General features: G+C 43.1%; 1 protein-coding gene across 1 annotated transcript; it reads left to right on the top strand.

Annotated features, from left to right (window-relative positions):
- The first annotated feature begins 82 nt into the window (after positions 1–82).
- Positions 83–11,563, top strand: LOC134641516 (uncharacterized). The gene is made up of 7 exons (XM_063493972.1): positions 83–298; positions 3,849–4,118; positions 4,820–4,914; positions 5,362–5,518; positions 6,636–6,815; positions 7,088–7,135; positions 7,640–11,563. Exons 2-7 carry the CDS (start codon positions 3,977–3,979, stop codon positions 8,530–8,532), a joined length of 1,515 nt encoding a protein of 504 aa, XP_063350042.1. The 5' UTR covers positions 83–298; positions 3,849–3,976; the 3' UTR covers positions 8,533–11,563.
- The last annotated feature ends 6,239 nt before the right edge of the window (positions 11,564–17,802 follow it).

Genomic DNA, 17,802 nt, shown 5'->3' with positions numbered 1-17,802 from the left:
GGCGGGAGGAGGGGCTGTGAGGGTGATGGTAGTCATTAAATATTCACCGTGTGGCTGAACGTGCAGACTTCGTGAGTTTGGTGACTGATGTGTTGGGAATGGGAGTGACTGGTGCATACCGCGTCTGCGGCACATGGGGGCGCGCAGCGGCCTGAAAATGTTGCGCGTTCGAGGAAGAAGAAGGAAAAAAAACCACACGCGCTGCGTGAATAGAGTCTGCGCAATTCGCTTGTTCTCGTCACTCCGAACTTTCGGGAGAACCACGAAGGAAGGAGGGGAGAACAGCGCCATTTGCCTGGTAATTATTTACAGCATATGCGGCCTTTTAAAAAAACACTGCACGTCACGCGGAATCCGCAATAGCAGCCCGCACGGGCGGCGTTTTCGCGCAAAACGTACGAACGTGCTACAGTGCGAAATAAAAGCGTAGCGCCGAGCTAGCAGGCGTCTCCTCCAGCTCGGACACCGAGAGTTGGAGCGCAAAGACACTGCACAGCTCCGCTTGTAATGTTCGCGATAATCCGGCTCGTGGTTACGGAAATTCGCAGGATTCGCACGTCTCGTCGTTTTCACGCAGCAGCGGTTCAGCCCCGCGTAGCTAACAGACGCGGAGGAGTCGTCGGGTGGGCAGCTCCCCGTGTGAACCATCGGGCACGAGCTCAACAAAGACACAGCACGGTCGCAGCTGATTGGTTCGCGTGGGCCACGTGGCCTGGTAGAACGCAATGTTTATCAGGTATTTAATGAGATCTGGAACATTAGTACGCTCTCGTAGATGTTTACAGCCAGCCAATCAGCGGCGGTTCGAACTCCGTGACGTAAACAGAATTCAACAGATTAACCAAAAGAAACAAAGTAACTAAAAAAAAGCACTTTAGAAGGATGGCTGCACTGACATGGTTACTTACTTTGTAACTACTTGATATATGGATACACACATACACGTGTATGTAGAGGAATTTCCTACACACACGTGTGGATGTCTTTAGGTTTCCTCAGAAAGTAGAAAAAGAATAATTTCTCAAAGACAGGAAAACAGTCATCTATCCGTGTTCGTGTATGTTAAAGTCCAGCCAGGAGGGGGCAGTATAGGGACACGAGCTGAAGGAAAAACGAGATGTTCTCGTCCACAGCCATGAAAGCGGCCCCTGTCCAACACTGCAGGTGGTTTTCCTGAAATCTGCACTAGCTGTTTATGGTTCAGTCAGCCTGAAACCAGTACACTGTCTGCTACGCGTGCAGCACTTTTTGTATGTGTTGCTAATTAAAATTAAGTTTTCACAACATAAAATCCAGTTCTCAGAAGTCTTGTGTGTCAAAGGAGGAGACGGAGACACTCGTAGGTTCGGTTCAGCTGCACAGCTGTCGCTCAGGTGATAACATCTGTATAGTCCAGTTTTATATGAATTCATCGCAGTCGCTAAATTTGAATGCGATTTGTATCATAGATAGGAATAGTTTTGTTTAGACCCTTTTTTTTTTAAAAGTATGCAAAAGGATTTTTGAGAACGTAATTCTGTAACCTTTAAATTGTGAGCTGCAGGTACATTTAAAAGTGCAAGTGGATGACTGGACTCCCTGCTTCTGCAGTCATTTTTTAAATTGGGAACATACTTGAAACATGCATGAAATATTTATGAAACTGTATGAAGAAAGTTTTGTCTCACAACTTGTAAAAAAAAAATTGCCAAATTTTATATTCGTCACTTCAAAAATATTTGTTTCAGTGGATCAGTTTGTGCCGCTGGGACCAGAAAATTGGTCCAGTGAATAAAAATGTTTTGATTTTTTTCTTTTTTCTGAAGAATTTTAATGGTTTCACAGACTTGAACAAGACCTCACAATAGGGAAAAAACCCCCCAATATTGCTCAGTTTCCTACAGAAAGACTGCTCACTCCACAGCTTGGTAGCTTGTAATATGAACGTATTAGGTGTACCAGTGCTCTAAATGCTCATTCTAAACTTGAGTGGGCAGATATACTTGGCTTGCCATTAACATACAAAGCTTGGAGGAATGGGACTGCTATCACTTCCCGTGATCCAAGACAGTAGTTACGCCTCTTTTCCGCTGGTATCTACTCGTCTTGACTCGGTTGTTAGGTTTTTCCATTAGGTATTAGTACCTGGTACTGGTTACTTTTTTAGTACCTGTTCAGTGGGGGTTGCAAGTAGGGTTGGGTTTAAAAAATTGATTTTCCGATTCAAATCGATTTCAGTTTGAATAATGCGATATGGATTCATTAAATCCTGAGTCGACTTAAATATAAATGTATTTTTCCAGAAATGCCAGAATCTCAGGTTAAAGCTAACAAAACTATTTCAACAACCACCAACAGCTAAAAGAGAAAACGATTAAAAAGCAGGTAATCCGATAAAGATGTAAACCCGACGGCACGCACAGTTTACTGAACCAGCAACAAAAGAAGATCAAAACCGCTTCACGTTTAGAAACATCGTCATGGATACACTCTTATTTTGGCAGTTTTGCTTCCACCACGATAAAATTACACTTCCTGCACAGCTCTCTCTCTCAGTGTACTCAGAAACCAGTTTACCATCAAAAATCTGTTTTCTGCACCAATCTACCGTTGTGTACAGCGCTGTCTGCCACACATGAACTCTGACAAGAAAGCCTCATTTCTGTTCAATCCTGAAGAAATGTAAACTTTTACAAATGATGTCAAATTGCAAAACTTTCAGCTGTGTCTCTCATCAAACCTCTGTAACTTTGCTCTGCTTCACTTCAGAAGCATCAGGTAATGTTCACCTGTTGATTCATGGTTTTCTTCAGTTTTTTTTTCTACTGCAGAATATTTTAAGGTTTTCTGCTATAAAAAGCCAGAACAGGAGAATCTCCTTCGTGTTTTTGTGTTTTATCCTCAGTTACTTTGACACAAAGGCATCTGCTCACACCTCTGATGAAGTCTCACAGTGTCAGCTTTGTTTTTATACATAGATATAAAATATGGATGTACGGATAAATGATCAGAATTATAATATTTCTGACTGAGTCAAAATCAAATTGAATCAAATCGGCACCTTGTGAATCAGAATTGAATCGGTCATGGAAATCCTTGACGATAACCAGCCCTAGTTGCAAAAATGTGACGTCAACAGGCTGTGGCGTTGCTCGATGAGTCATGAGATTGTCTCCTTCAAAGAAATCAAAACCGCCATTTTTGAATCTCGGCCACAAATAGCCACACAGCATCCAACACTCTGGTCCCCGAGTCTGACAGAAAGCCACAGACTGAGCAGCAGGTGTAGCATCACCTCGAAATCCTCCATTTTTGTGTTTGTGTCATATAAACATGACATCACAAGACTTTCAGCCACGTTACTTTGATGACCACATGCACATTTAGGTGGTACTCGTTTGCAATGTAAATCGACTGATCAGTCAAATCGAGTCGGCACAAGTGGGAACGAGTCATGGAGTCCATCCTACCCAGGCCTGCATGACAGCATGGGAAAATATGAGACAGGAAGCACCACCACTAGCTGATTAGCAATGACTGAATTTTCAGAATAAGTGTTTAGTGTAACTCAATGATGTTATTATCTTACATGGATTAAATCTCACATTAGTCAAAATGTACTCATGTGTTTATGCTGAAATTTAAAGTTATTTTGTATAAAATTAAAAGATAAACTTTGATCTGCACAGAAGCTTATTAAGGAGCTTATTTAGAGCAATAATAAGTAATAGTTTTTAAACAGTGAAATATTTTGTATGCTTATGAAGCAGAGATTCTATTTCTGCCTGCTTATAGTTTATTTTATCACAGTGTTTTTTCCTCCATATTTCATTTCTTTCATTGTTTTTTCCTTTGTGTTTTTTCTGCAGGTCCTGTGCAGTCAGCCAGGCGTGTCTAGTCCCGACTGGCAGCTGGATCAGGATCGGCTAGTCGTGGAGGGCGGTGAATTTGGACTCGGTCTCTGTTTTAGTGGGCCGTCCGAAGCAGCGGTGGAGCAATGTCAGCCACGTGGCGTGAGGATGATGAGGAGCTGAGGGTGGGAGGAGTAAAAGGAGCATTGAAAGCCAAACCGAGGTTCTCCTTCACTGAGGTCAAGCTGCTGCTGGAGGCGGTGAAGAGGAACAGATACATCATCCTCAGTGAGTAGGAATAGAAAAGTAGATTATTTCTTTTCTATTTAGGAGGAAAGTCTTCGAGGAGCTGTTTGTAATAAAACATGCGCCATTGAGGCCATTCTGGTACGACCTATTGACCGTCCTGTTGGTCATGTTTATCATGCGAGTGTTGAGCTCCTCAAATCTCTCATCACATAGGCCGATGGACGCCAGCTTCACCACCTTGGGCTGCATTTGGTGACAGTGATCTGTATTCTCCTGCAAAATGCACTCCAGCCGACTGGCAGCAGGTGGAGAGCTGCTTCTGATGCTGCTATGTCGCCCTGCTCAGAGAGGCTGCAGTCAGAATCCCTCCATCCTTTTGTTTTTGTCATCACGGAGTTTGGGCAGTTAAAACACATCCGAGGGACATTTTTTAATATTGTTTAGTTCAGGAACCACAGATACAATCCAAAGCTGTGGAAACACTGGCCTCACTCAGCAAGTTGATTCTTGAAAGAAATTTCAAGTGAAACTGATTGTGGTGTTGAGAACTTGAGTCAGATGTCAAACATAACATTTGATTTTATTGTGAAGTTACAGGATGTTTTACTGGTCAGTCTGCTCTCATTCTGTTTTTAGTGCACTGTGCTTTTAAAGATCCTTACCAGCAGAGGGAGCACGTGGGTCACGTTTTACAGCACTGCTGCGATTTAATACTTGAGACTGATTCGTTCTCTCTGTAGGGAAGTTTAACCAAGGTGTGTCGGCTGAAACGAAGAAACAGACATGGGTCGAGATCACCAATCAGATCAACGGTCTGGGAGAAAATCACAGAGAGGTTTGTTTTACATCATTCTCAGCTCCAGAAAGTCCTTCAAAAGATGATTAGTGAAGTTAGAACAGTTCAGAAAAGTCCTGATCTGTCCTTCAAAGTTTTGTTTTTCTGCATTACGTTATTAATTTATTCAAAGTCATGTAAAAAGAATCAGTTCTCCCAGATGAGCGAATTAATAGATAAGGCCATTCAGTCCTGCCACACCATGCTGCCCTCTGCTGTTTGAACACAAAGGCTGTATAAAACCTATAAAACCTTTGCCAATTATATTCCTACCAAACTTAATAATCACATAAGCTGAAAGTCTTCACTTCAGGATGCGATAGATTTATTTTTTTATCGTTTGTGCTTCATAAACGGATTGTAGTTTAATAACTTGCAGCAGTTGCAGGCAGTGTGATGGATGGGATATGTCACTCAGCACTCCTCAAAGGTTTCGTTTCCACTCAGGTGCGTCAGATCATGAAGAAGTGGGCAGACCTCAAATGTGATGGGAAGCGACGTATTGCAGCGCTGCGGGGTCCCAACGGCACAACCCTGAGGAAGAAGAAACTGGGCCCCGTGGAGAGGATGGTCCATAAGATACTGATGATGAGTCCTAGAGGAGGTGAGGCGAGGCATAGAGCAACACGGGGTTTTATCAGATTGTCCATTTTCTGTCTTGGAAAGGTTTCTGAGTGAAGTGACCCAGAAGTATAAGAGTTTCAGCCACGATAAGAGCTGTTCAACTCTCCAAATCCGAAGGAAAGGCGCTTCGCTGCTGCCTCCTTTGACAAAGGATGCACTAAAACCCATCCTTTAGGAAAGGAAACAAGATGATGCCATCCAGCCCGTAATGCAAACACGTGTTAGTTTCTGTATTTTAAATTTATAAATTCTGTAATGTAATTGTCCTTTTTACCTCATAAAAGGCTGATCAGTCTCACCCCAAGCTGCCGTCACGTCACTGCACGCGTTGGCGTTTCAACCAGACCTCATTTTTGTTTGTTTTTCAGAAATTTGTCTCGACTTCACAGGTTTCTCCTGTTTTTTTTCTCACCGTGCCACTCAGCTGTCAGTGACCCAGCACCTGCTAGTGAGGTGATCTGTTGTTCGACAGCTTCACGGTGCATTAACGCCACCTTCTGGCAGCAGAGATGCTCTGCATCCTGCTAGGTGGCTGTAAAAGCTGGTCTAAATTCGAGCAGCTGATTTTATAACTGACTCGAGTTACAGCGTTGTGCATCACTGACACTGGTGTATATTTCATATTGCTGTGGATTCAGTGTGTGTGTTCTGTTCTGTTGTTTATTTTATTACAGATTTAATGTGCTGTGTACACAGACTGTGGTTAGAAAGTGTTTTTATCAGCCTGCTGGGGGCTGTGTACTTCCTGGGTCAAGTGCTAAAAGTCTAGAGAAGCGTTGCACTCAGCACCGCCCCTAGAGGCTAAGGAAAACACTGTATGCACAAACTGACCTGAACTAAGTAATCTGTCTGATGTATTCTTTGCTGCTCATGTGTGAAAAGCTGCAGCTGGAAGCTGATCACATTACTGGCAGCCAATCAGCAGATGCGCTCTGTTCGCTGCCTCTCAAAGGAATTTCACTTCGCAGGATGGCGCTGCATTGTTAGCGTGGTCAGTGTAAAACTGAGAGAGGTTAAAAAAGGTATCAGATATATCTATGACGATCCGTCCAGTCAGAGTATCAGAATTGACTCAGATTTCATGTGTTGGTTTTCAGACGGCGACAGCGATCTGGACCTGGGAGAAGACGACGACTTCTCAAAGATGTGCAGTAAAGGGCTACCCTGCAACAGTTCCCCCTACTCCTACCTCAGTCTGACAGACGGCACTCACACTTTATCAGGAGGACCCTCTTTTGACCTTTCACCTCTCTCCTCACCTGAAAAAGAACTTGGCGGTGAGTAAAGAAAAAGCTCAGGCAGCTCGATCGAGGGTTATTTGGACCAGACTCTGAGGTGTAAACCAAGGAGCTTCAGGGTCCTGTTTTACATTTAATATAAATATGAAACGGTTGGTTGTGAGACGCAGACTGATCTCCCGTCGTCACCGACGTACAAATCGATTGTTTAAGAAGAAAAAAAAAAAGTTCTTATATCCAGTTCAGATGTCAAAGCCTTTATCTCTGAGGCCTTCTTGGACATTTTCATGACGTTCTCATGTTTTTTACAGGAGATCCTTTCCACTCCTCGTCTGACTTTGACCTGGGTGATGATGGAGGTAAGGACACTGTTGATACTTATTTTTTTAAACCATGCAGTCCAACTTTTGGCTGCAAGTGTTAAAAATGATCCATAATGTGCATTTAAAGTAATATGAATCAGGCATGACGTGGGTGTTTGAACAAGAAAGTGAAAATGTTGTGAGTTCCTGTAAACTTCCTGCTTTCATTTGGCACAAGCATGAATGTCATACCTGAGCCTCGGCCATAATCTGATGGAGGCAGTGAAGTGAGGAATAAGTAATGAAAACCCTGAACATTCATCTTCTAGATTTGTGCATTCCTAATAAAAGCAGGCTTCCTGTAAAATGTGGAGAAACAAAAACGGTTTACTGCGTGCAGAAATACGATGCAAACATCTCAACGGTGCGGTTTCTTCTGTCCTCGTTTTATCTGGTGACAGCATTAATGACAGTAATGAGAGTTTGAATCACCCTGCATGTTTCAGTGCTGCTCCTTTAAAGAATAAACTGCACAAAGATCCTCCTGTTTGTCTTTCACAGAACACATGATGGATTTTGATGAAAACGACGACTCCATGTTCTCCTACCCTTCCTCCATCCGGCCACCCCCCACCTCCCTCGATCCTCTGCCCGATAACGCCCTGATGAGGGTGAAGCCCGTCTACACGTACTCCCGAAGCAGCAACGGCCAGATCCAAACCATCCAGAACAACTCCTCCTCCAGCAGACCTCCACCCGGACCTTCCTCCTCCTCAGTGGCTTCCACGTCCTCTGGCTTTCCTTTGGCTTCTGATTCAGAAGCTGCTTCATCCTCTGTTGTCCCTCCACCATCACGGTCCCCCAGCACCTCCAACAGACCTGGCTCCACCCTCCCTGCTCCCTCTCCATTCCCTCCTCCATCATCTTCCTCTGCACCTGCTGCAGCCAATGGGGCTTCCTCTCACCCTCGACCTTCTACCTCAATTCCACCACCTGCAGCTTCCTCCACTTCTCAATCCTCCGCTGTCTCAACAGTCACCTCTGCCACTATTTCTTCTTCTTCTAAAAGCCAGCCTCCTCCCTCCTCCAACTTTCCACGCAGTACTCCCCCCACCTTAGGCTCAAACCTATCGGACCCCCTCCCAGCTGGAGCGTCCTCACGCAGGTCACACGAGCAGGTCGCCCAGGTGGCGTCTCAAAGCCTGCAGCAGCAGCGGGCCAGCAGGATGCTCCTGACCTCGGTGTCTCAGTCTCTGGAGACGTTGGCTCAATCGGTCCAGCTGCTCGTGGAGAGCCAGCAGGAGTTTGTGCAGGAGTCCCTGCAGCTCCAGCGGGAGACCGTGGACATCCTGAGGGATTTCTCCAATACTGCACTAACCATGCTGAGAGACAAGGCCAGCAGCGGGCAGCTGGCCCACCATCACCACCGACATCATCCCGCCTCGCACTTCTGAAACCCAGCGGGAGAAACGACAGGTTTGAGCAGTGCGAGGAGCTTCTCATCAGTCGGGAGTCTTTCTGGTCGGTGTTCCTGTTTGTTGGTCTCAGCCGCTGGACACAAAAGCTGCTTTCCACTGGTGACTCGAGCACACGCAGATTTAGGCCCAGAGCTCAATTTTATTTATGTGCCTAAATCCTGTTTTGTTTTTTCCCTTTCTCTAGTTTTATTTGTGTCAAATTCTAAAAGTTTTCCACACTGTAATAATCAGCATTTCTGATGGTGCTGAGCTGCTGTAGTCTCACAACCGCCGTGAATATTTCCACACAAACCCAGAGTGACCGAGCGCATTTACAGGAGATGATACACTACGTGGTGCAAGGACACAATCTGCAGTTTGATAATACTGCTTCCTGTGTGGACTGGGACATGAGAGGAGAATACAGAACACTAACCCTGCATCTGATCTCCAGAGCGAGGCTCAAGAGTCACGGCGCTCTTAAACTCAGACTGGCTCCTTTTCAGTTTCCTGAAACACCAGAGGAGTAACACCTGGGGACAGGTGGGACAGGTGCTTCATGTCTGTAGTAAATTAGAATAAATTGTTGAGCGGAAGGAACCTGTTTTGTTGGGGTTACTGCTGAATTTCGCTGCTGCTGATGAAACTTTAGCTGTAATTGACCAATAGATGAACTGAATCCCTTTTCCTCATTAAAAACAAACAGTTCTATTTTGGTAATCTGTGTAATCTGCTTACAAAATGCATTCATGCACGAAATCAGATAAACTTCACTGTAGACACAAACCAAAAAACACAAACAACAAATCCAGACCGTGCAGTATAATAAAGTACCTAAAACAGGAGGCAGCAGATATTAACGACTGATTCACAAACTGGTTCACTTTAACCCAGTCAGGGTCTAAGCAGCTGTGCAGTTTTCAATAGTAAGCTCCGCCTTTTATTGAACAAAGCTATAAAATTGCAAATGTGCAACCTAACAGTATCCAAAGTGTATATTTCCTGACTGTAAACCATCGTGGGAGGCCTAACTGCTGCAGGTGACCGTGACGTTGCATCATAATGTAAATGGGAAAAACAAATGTGGCTTGAGCTGACAGAGTCTCTAATATCTTTATAAATTTACTTTTGCAGCCTGGGGCACCTTCTTAGTGTGCTTCTTGAAACTAAAATAAATCAGATATTGTAGCTCTGAAACTTGTGCTGTGGCTCACACGTGAATTTTTAACTTATTTGCCTGTTTTAAGGACGGAGAAAAGCAAAGTTTCACGAAACTTTAAGAAGTCCAGTCGCTTTTCTTTCCAGACTCTTTAGAGTAGTGTGACCTGGATGACTGAGAACCTTCACAGATATAATGCCTTGCACTTAGGGAGGAATACCCTTCAACTGGAGTATGAAAAGGAATCAAGGAAACTAGCGGATTATAGAAACCATCTCCGTTTCAACCTAAGATACAGACAAAGCAGACTTTTTTCCAAGAGTTTGCACCTTGGATCCACGGTGAGGGGACACAGAATGGCGTTGTTTCTGTGGAGAGCACAAAACCAACTTCTAGGTGAAAGGATGAGGCGGGTCCATTTCACTATAGATGCACTCCACAACAAGATCAGATTCTGCAGGAACTCAAATCAAACCCTTACTCTCTCCTATGTTAGAAGACATTTTTGGGTTTGTGGACAAGGCTAAGCTCACATTTAAGGAAAAGAAAGACAACTCCAAAAATTCCATACTTTCCTAACAAAAACTTATATTTCCCAGTCTAGACAATACAAACAAGAACAGGAAGACGTCACAGCGGAGGACAGTCAGGAAAAATGGGTGAAGAACTTTTCAGGCAGGACTCTCACTGAAGCTGAACAGAAGATGCTAGCCAAAGGACTCTGTTTTTGCCATTTCTCCACAACAGCTGCCCGTAGTGGATGTCATCACAGCCAAGGAAACCGCCATAAGGATTAATAAAGTAACAACCCCAAGCAGCACATCAGGGTGAAGGTTTCAGCCACCCTCTCCAGTACAAAAGTTCCTCCATCTAAACTCACGATACGAGAAAAGAAGGCAGTCACGTCGCTGAGCAAAGACCAAATTCAAGAAACTTTAAGAAATCCATCCACTTTTCTTTCCAAGCTCCTTAAAGACTGTTTTCTAAATGCTGGGTGTCCCCTCTGTAAACCTGCACCAGGACGCGGCTGTAGTCCATTTATATTTAAACAAACAGAAGTGGGCTGAGGACAGAACCCTGTGGAACACCTGTCAGAGGTTAAAAGGGGTTACTTTTCATTATTGGAGAACAACATCACGTTTCCCAATTAGATAAGATTTAAACTTAATTTTTCTAATAAAATCCTGCAGTAAGCTTAGAAAATTCATATCATGGTTTAATGTGTCAGATGCCTTTTTAAGATGGAGAAAAACCACACGATTGAAGTTGTTCAATCAGAAGTGACCGTCTCTGTGGAATAATGAGCTTTCTGATTATTCCACTGATTCCCACTTTAGATGCAAAGGTTAGTAAGTTACCAAAATATCTGATGTCTTTAAGAAGGCTTTACTTCCTGTGTCAGGGCACATTAACGCTGTAGAGACGGTGCCCACAGTGTTTTCGCTGTGGGGTGGTTATCACCTTTATCTGTCATTTAAAAGGTGGAACTGGGAGGCATCAGCAGCACAGCTGCAGCTTAAACAGGTGAGAACTTGAGCCTCCTCGTGCCAAAGCTCACTTCCTGTTAGACGTCTACTATCAACTATTCTTCACTGTAGCCCAGATTTAATTTAGATAACAGGACAGTGGTGACATCAGTCGTGCCCGGTATTTAGATGTTTCCTATGGAGTTATTGTGGATTTAAATCCCAACTACAAAGATTTAAACGTCTGAATGTCTGCATTTCCAGCCGGTTGTTGGCAGATGCTGTAAATCTTATTTAATGTAGTTCAAAATCCTGCTTTCTTTAAACTTTGCATTCCCAGGGACTGTTGAAACCTTTACTCGATTTTCTCCTTGACATAAACCAGTGAATAGAGTTGAGTTGATGAACAATATTAATAAACTGTCTTGAGCAGAAGATTAATTTTATACTGTATTATTACTCTTCCATTTTCTGGAAAATAAAGACCGAGCTTCCACCTTAACCATCACTTTAAAGTGAGGATGATCTGGACACTGGCTCAGTCACACATCGGCACTGAATCAGTGCGTGCCTTGATGAATATTCCAGGCAGTCAAACATCTCTGGTAAATTTCTCGTCAGCCGTCGTGGCTTTTGCACGAAGAAGTTATTCTCTCTTCTGCAAGAGTTTGTTTCACAAACATCAAACTTCTTTGCTTATACTGGTTTTCCATCTCCATGTGATTGTAGTTTATTCTGGTGTCCACTCAGTTTTTCAAACTGCTGCTGTACCAGAACAAAACACCTACTGTGGCTTTTTAAGTGGTATAGATGTAAAATAATGTCGGCCACAAGTAGAGTTGATGGACCAAAAAAATCCAAAATGAATAAAAGCAAAGAATAAACAAAACAAGAAATTCAAGAAACATCCAACAGAACCAGGCGGATAAAATAAAAACTATAAATGATTTTTTTTTTAACCATGCTGTGTTAAACGTTAACATGTTAAAATATTTAACTTTACAGCAGAAATAAACATTTACAGCCGACTATAGAAAACAGCTTTTATTTTTTAATTAGGTGACGTATAGCTTGCTCTGCAGAGTAGACCGACTGAGACGTCTGCTTCAGTTTTAGTCGGTGAAATTCTTGCATTTTGTAATTCTGTTGCTTATCACTAATTAGCTGGTGTTTGTCTGTGCATTCTCCAAAACAACAAATCTTGAAAATGTCGAGATCAGAAAGCAGCGGGCGTGGATGTGAGTATTCTGAATATTCAGTCTGTAACAGGGCATCAAACTCGTTTTACACTGTGGGCCACATAAAGCCCAATTTGATCTAATCTTACTTAATAACCTGTAAAAAAAAAAAAAAAAAATAGGCACAAACATTAAGGATGAAATTTGTAAAACTACAGAAAAATCCCAGTCAGCTCATTGCCTAAAACAGAACTTCTCTTAATTTTTTTTTTTTTATAATACTGTGGACCAGCTGCAAAAAATAGAGGCTTTATTATTTAATGAAATATTGTCAATAAAAAACAAACAAAAAAACTCTTTCTATCATAAAATGACTTGTCTTTTATTTACTTTAGTGTATGGCAGGTTATCAGTGACATCTTTGTCAGTAAGACGATTTAAAACTGACCGAACTTTATCGCCTTCTTTGGAATTTTAGTTTTTTGGCAGCTTCCAGTCGGCCGGATGAGGCCCTCTGGTGGTCTGGTACTGTGTGTTTGACATCCATATCTATAGTATGCAGCACAAAGTTCAAGCAATACGTTTTTAAGGACAAGGTTGTTGAACTAGGGAAGATGTAACAGATGATCCGGGCAGAGCGAGTGGGAGGCAGGAGAACAGAAGAGAGTCTCAAACAGAAATAAATATGAACACATGGACTCATCACTGAACTACAATAAAACTCGAGCGGTAGTTTGGTGACATCAAGGTGAGATTGTACTGAACGCAGCCTGAAAACTGAAGACCCAGATTACAGACTGCAACAACGTCAGGTGTTTGAAATCAGTCGTGCTGAACAGTTTATTTTGACCTTTGTTTCTTTGGATTATAAAAGTCTGCCAGCGTGGACCACTGCTGTCCTTGTGTTTATTCATCAGAGATCTGTCTGTTAGAGCCTGAATATTCAATTCAGTTCAGGCCCTACAGTAATACAGAGAAAATCGACCCTCCACGTGTTAACAGTGGGAAGAAAAAACTCCCTTTTATCAGGAAGAAACCTCCGACAGAACCAGGATCGAGGCGAGGAGGCCATCTGCAAAAATCTGCCTTGACATAAGAAGGAAATAAGTTCTAACAGTGACCAGAAGAAAACCACTCCTCTCACACTGGAGATGTGGTACACAAGAATTTATCTTTTCCAAGTGGATTAGTGGGCTGGGAGTGGGAAGCCCAGGACACCACGGTCAGAGTTATCAGATCATCTTGGTTATAGACGGGAAAAGGTGGTTCACTCAGAGGAATGACATCATCAGTCTTGCATCTTGTTAAGAAAGAGTTTTCAGCTACTGTAACACTCTCCGCTAACACAAGGCCCAGTGTTGGCGGGGAGAGACTTCCCTCCTGGGAATGTTCCTCCTCTCCAGGTCCTCCATGCTTCCACCAGGCTGGCCACTTCCTTATTGCACAGTGTCCCACGCAGCAGTTCCTACCAGCAGTTCCCAGTGCAGTTCTTTTATTAAATACTGCACACATGACCCTATTAAAAATGGCCTGTATTTTATATAGCGCCTTACTAGTCCCTAAGGACCCCAAAGCGCTTTACATATCCAGTCATTCACCCATTCACGCACACATTCACACACTGGTGATGGCAAGCTACGTTGGATAAAATGGATCCTCCTTCCAATGATGAGTAGATTGTTTTTAAAAAAACAGAAGCAGCCAGTCTCAACACCGGTTTCTCCTATTTCCCCTTTATGGAGAAGGGCCGCAAACCCACAACATTCATCTACCCCGCTACTCGACTCCAAATAGCTAGCAGCTGGATTAGAGTAGAATTTCAACTTCCACATATCTGAAAACACTGATCCAGTGTTTGGTGGGAGATTGGGAGATGGCTTAGTGGGTCAGCATTCAGCAGCGATGGAGCACTGGTACCAGTACAGACCTTACTGCACGCATCGGTAAATGGCAGATGTGACTGCTGTAACCACAGATTCAGTTTTCAGTCAGTGAACATTCATTTATTCTCAAACAGGCTGCTGATTAGATTTTTACTGCCACAGCAGTTTTTAATTTCAAACAGGGAGGTCCTTACAGAGCGTGTACAGACATGCAGCCCTGACTATACATGTTAGCTTATTTTCCTAATAATAAATCAATGTGCACAAAAGCACAGGTGAATGACCAGTCAGCTTCCTCTGAAACGTTTGTAGAAGATTCTGCGGAGCTCAGTTGGACAATGAAAGGGTTTCTACAGAAGCCAAAAAACAGTTGCTGTGAAAATAATTGTTAAAACTGCATTCACTTAAACCTAGAGACACGTCAGTGACCCTGGCAACCACTGGTTGCTAGGGAAAAGTGTGTATTCCACAACCCGTTGTTGAGTGGTTGCTGGGTGTCGGTAGACAAACTGGCTGTTGGCAGGTTGCTGTGCTCGCCTATAGTTTGTATGTCTTGTCTGCAAATACTTGCAAACTGGTCACCAAGTGTTAGTGAAACTGTGAAAAGTACGACTCAAACAAGAAATGGAGAGTGTGACCTTCAAAGTAAAAGCTGTGTCCTCTGAATCATGTTAGTTTTACGTTGAAGGCGAACGCTCTCCATTTCTTGTTTGATTTGTACTTTCTTGGCGAGCAGTTGGAGAGTGTTTGTAGACAAGTCAACATCTTCCATACAAACCACAGGTGACGATCACTGTTTGCTACTGACCACACCAGTCAAAGAGGGTTTCAGTGTAGCAACCAGTTAAGGTCATTATTCCCTAGTGACTAGTGGTTACCAAACAGCATCTAGGCTTGTGACACTGAGGCCTTAAATCAGGGGTGAGGGAACTCCAGGCCTCAAAGGCTGGTGTCCTGCAGGTTTTAGATATGTCCTGATTTAAAGGTCTTGAAGTTCTCCAGAGGCCTGGTAATGAACTAATCATATGATGCAGATGTGTTGACCCAGGACGATATCTAAAACCTGCAGGACACCGGCCCTTGAGGCACCTTAGCTGTTGGATTTGGGAGGGAGGATCTAGTTACCATTTTATTTACTGGATTCGCTGACAAAATGCTAAAACCACTGTGTTTGTATTTTAATCTTTTAGCTTAATTACTGCTAAAAGTAGTTGAGCAGTCAAACAAGAGCACTGGGGACATGACCCTGTAGAATCAGTACCATCAGAGTGGGGCGCCTTTGTTGACCATAATTTCAGAATTTAAACAGGAGATAGTTTTAAAGGATGCATCATTGTAAGGAATCCCAAAGGGCATCAGAGAGAATTAACCTTATAAACCCGAGGCTGTACTGGATTAGAACTAGATTCTTTTCCTTTGATGCAAAAACATGATGTATTACTTATTTGATTGGGGAAAAGTGTAGGAAAGTGGTCCAAGTACGTAGTTCTTTTCTTTAAACTTGGTGACAGATTCTGTTTCTTCTTTGCTCTTTTCTGCAAAGTTGTTCAAATGAGTTCCCTGCAGATGAGTATTTTTGGAAAATTGGGGGGAAATAGGGACCCAGAAGTCAGTACTGGGGATATGAGTGTTGAGGCAGATGAACAGAAAAGTGCTTTAGTAGCAGCTTTTTCCAGTACGAGCGGTTAGATATTACTTTTCCTTCAGGAGGCACACAGTGGTCGAGATAACAAGGCAGATTGATGCTTGTGTAGAAGGGTCAGCATATCTTTCATCATGGGACCCATTTCAGTGCCCGAGGAAGCTGTCGAGAGCAAAGAGGCGTTAGCCGGGGCTGAGAAGGAAGATTGTTTTATTCCTGAAATGAATAACTCTAATTTGGGTGGTTGGAGCTTCACAGGAAACCTGCAGTAGGTGTTTATTGAGAAATAAGAGCCACAAGACATATGGATGCTCCTCCGGCTGTTCGGGAGTGTCAGAGGCAGCAGATGGGGAGTCCTTTTCTTCCAAGTACTGATCCAGTTGGAATGAGGGCTCATCTGGTGGCTCTATCACACCTGCTGAGGTGTGATAGAGCCACCACAGCTGTACTGATTAAACATGCAGCTACACACATTTCTGTCAGAAATCTGGTTTTGTGTTAATGTAAAAAGCAAACAGGGCAGGAAACTGTGTGGCTAGGGTTGTGAGGAACATGCATGAGTTTGTGCAGCTTGCTAGCTAACAGCAAACCACAGGCTGTAACTTTTAAACGTTCTTAGCAAGACCGCCGTTGTTGTTCTCACACTCAAGATAAAGAACCCAAGCAGAGAAGAAGCACTGTGTGTCCTGTATGTGAGGTCAGCCTCGCCCACCTCTCTGCCTGAACGGGGACCCGGTGTGAGCTGGGCCGTCCGTCTTTAATCCCAGGAAGGTTATAAAAAGATGAATCAATGGCTCTGTCTGAAAATACCCTCTCAGCTACTCAGTGACTGTATTAAAGTTTTGAAATTTTGAACCACGCAGGGACAAATTTTACATATCCTCAACCAAATCTTCCCTTTTTTAAAATGATCTATCAAATATCTAAGGTTCATATTAAACATGGCCACAGTTTCAAACGATGGTGTCAGTGTATGTTCCAGTAATCCCAGTGAAACAAATGCTCAGGCTGCAATTTTTTCTGGTCTTGACTTTGTATGACACAGCACCCGTCCATCTGATGTGCCAAACCTACTTGTTAAGGGCAGCCAATCCAGTGAAAGCTAGCTTACAGAAGCAGCCAATGTTTATATAATAAAGATTGTTTTATATCATTTTACAGTTAGTTTTCTTAGATTTGTACTGTACATATGTAAAATTTTTGCACTCAAGTTACAAGGCCCTCACTATGTGCCTGTGATTCTGTTCATGTGGACGTAGCGTTTTCAGTGGGAGAAACGTTTCGTCGCTGTACCCTTAGGCCCCTCCCCGATTCAGAGATGATCTTTCCCTTTTCACGTAAATGGCCTCCTTGACTCCGCCCTCAAACCAGCGTTCCTCCCTGTCCAGGATGTGCACATCCTCATCATTGAAAGAGTGTCCACTGGCCTGTAGGTGTAAATAGACTGTGGAGTCCTGGCCTGACGAGGTGGCTCTTCCGTGTTGTGCCATCTGCCTCGCCAGAGGTTGATTGGTTTCAGATAAGATAAGATAAGATAAGATAACCTTTATTAGTCCCACACGTGGGAAATTTGTTTTGTCACAGCAGGAAGTGGACAGTGCAAAAGTTATGAAGGACACTTACAATAAAATAAAATAAGAATAAATACAGTACACAACTGTACAGAATAGAATAAAAATAGAATACTATATACAGTAGAATAAAATAGAATAAAATGTACAATAGGATAAAAATAGAATACAAATGCTATATACAACAGAGTGAAAAATACAACGGTGCCAGAAAGATTATTGCACATTAGTGTTATTGCACATTTGTGGATGTGTGTGTTGATCAGTTAAAGTCTTTGTTGTGGAGTCTGACAGCAGTGGGGAGGAAAGACCTGCGAAATCTCTCCGTCCCACACTGTGGGTGCCGCAGTCTCCCACTGAAGGAGCTG

Source organism: Pelmatolapia mariae, linkage group LG14, assembly GCF_036321145.2.
Source record: "Pelmatolapia mariae isolate MD_Pm_ZW linkage group LG14, Pm_UMD_F_2, whole genome shotgun sequence".
Classification (NCBI taxonomy): Eukaryota; Metazoa; Chordata; class Actinopteri; order Cichliformes; family Cichlidae; genus Pelmatolapia; species Pelmatolapia mariae.
The sequence above is the reverse complement of the archived record's forward strand: the minus strand, read 5'-3'. Positions and strand labels throughout refer to the sequence as shown.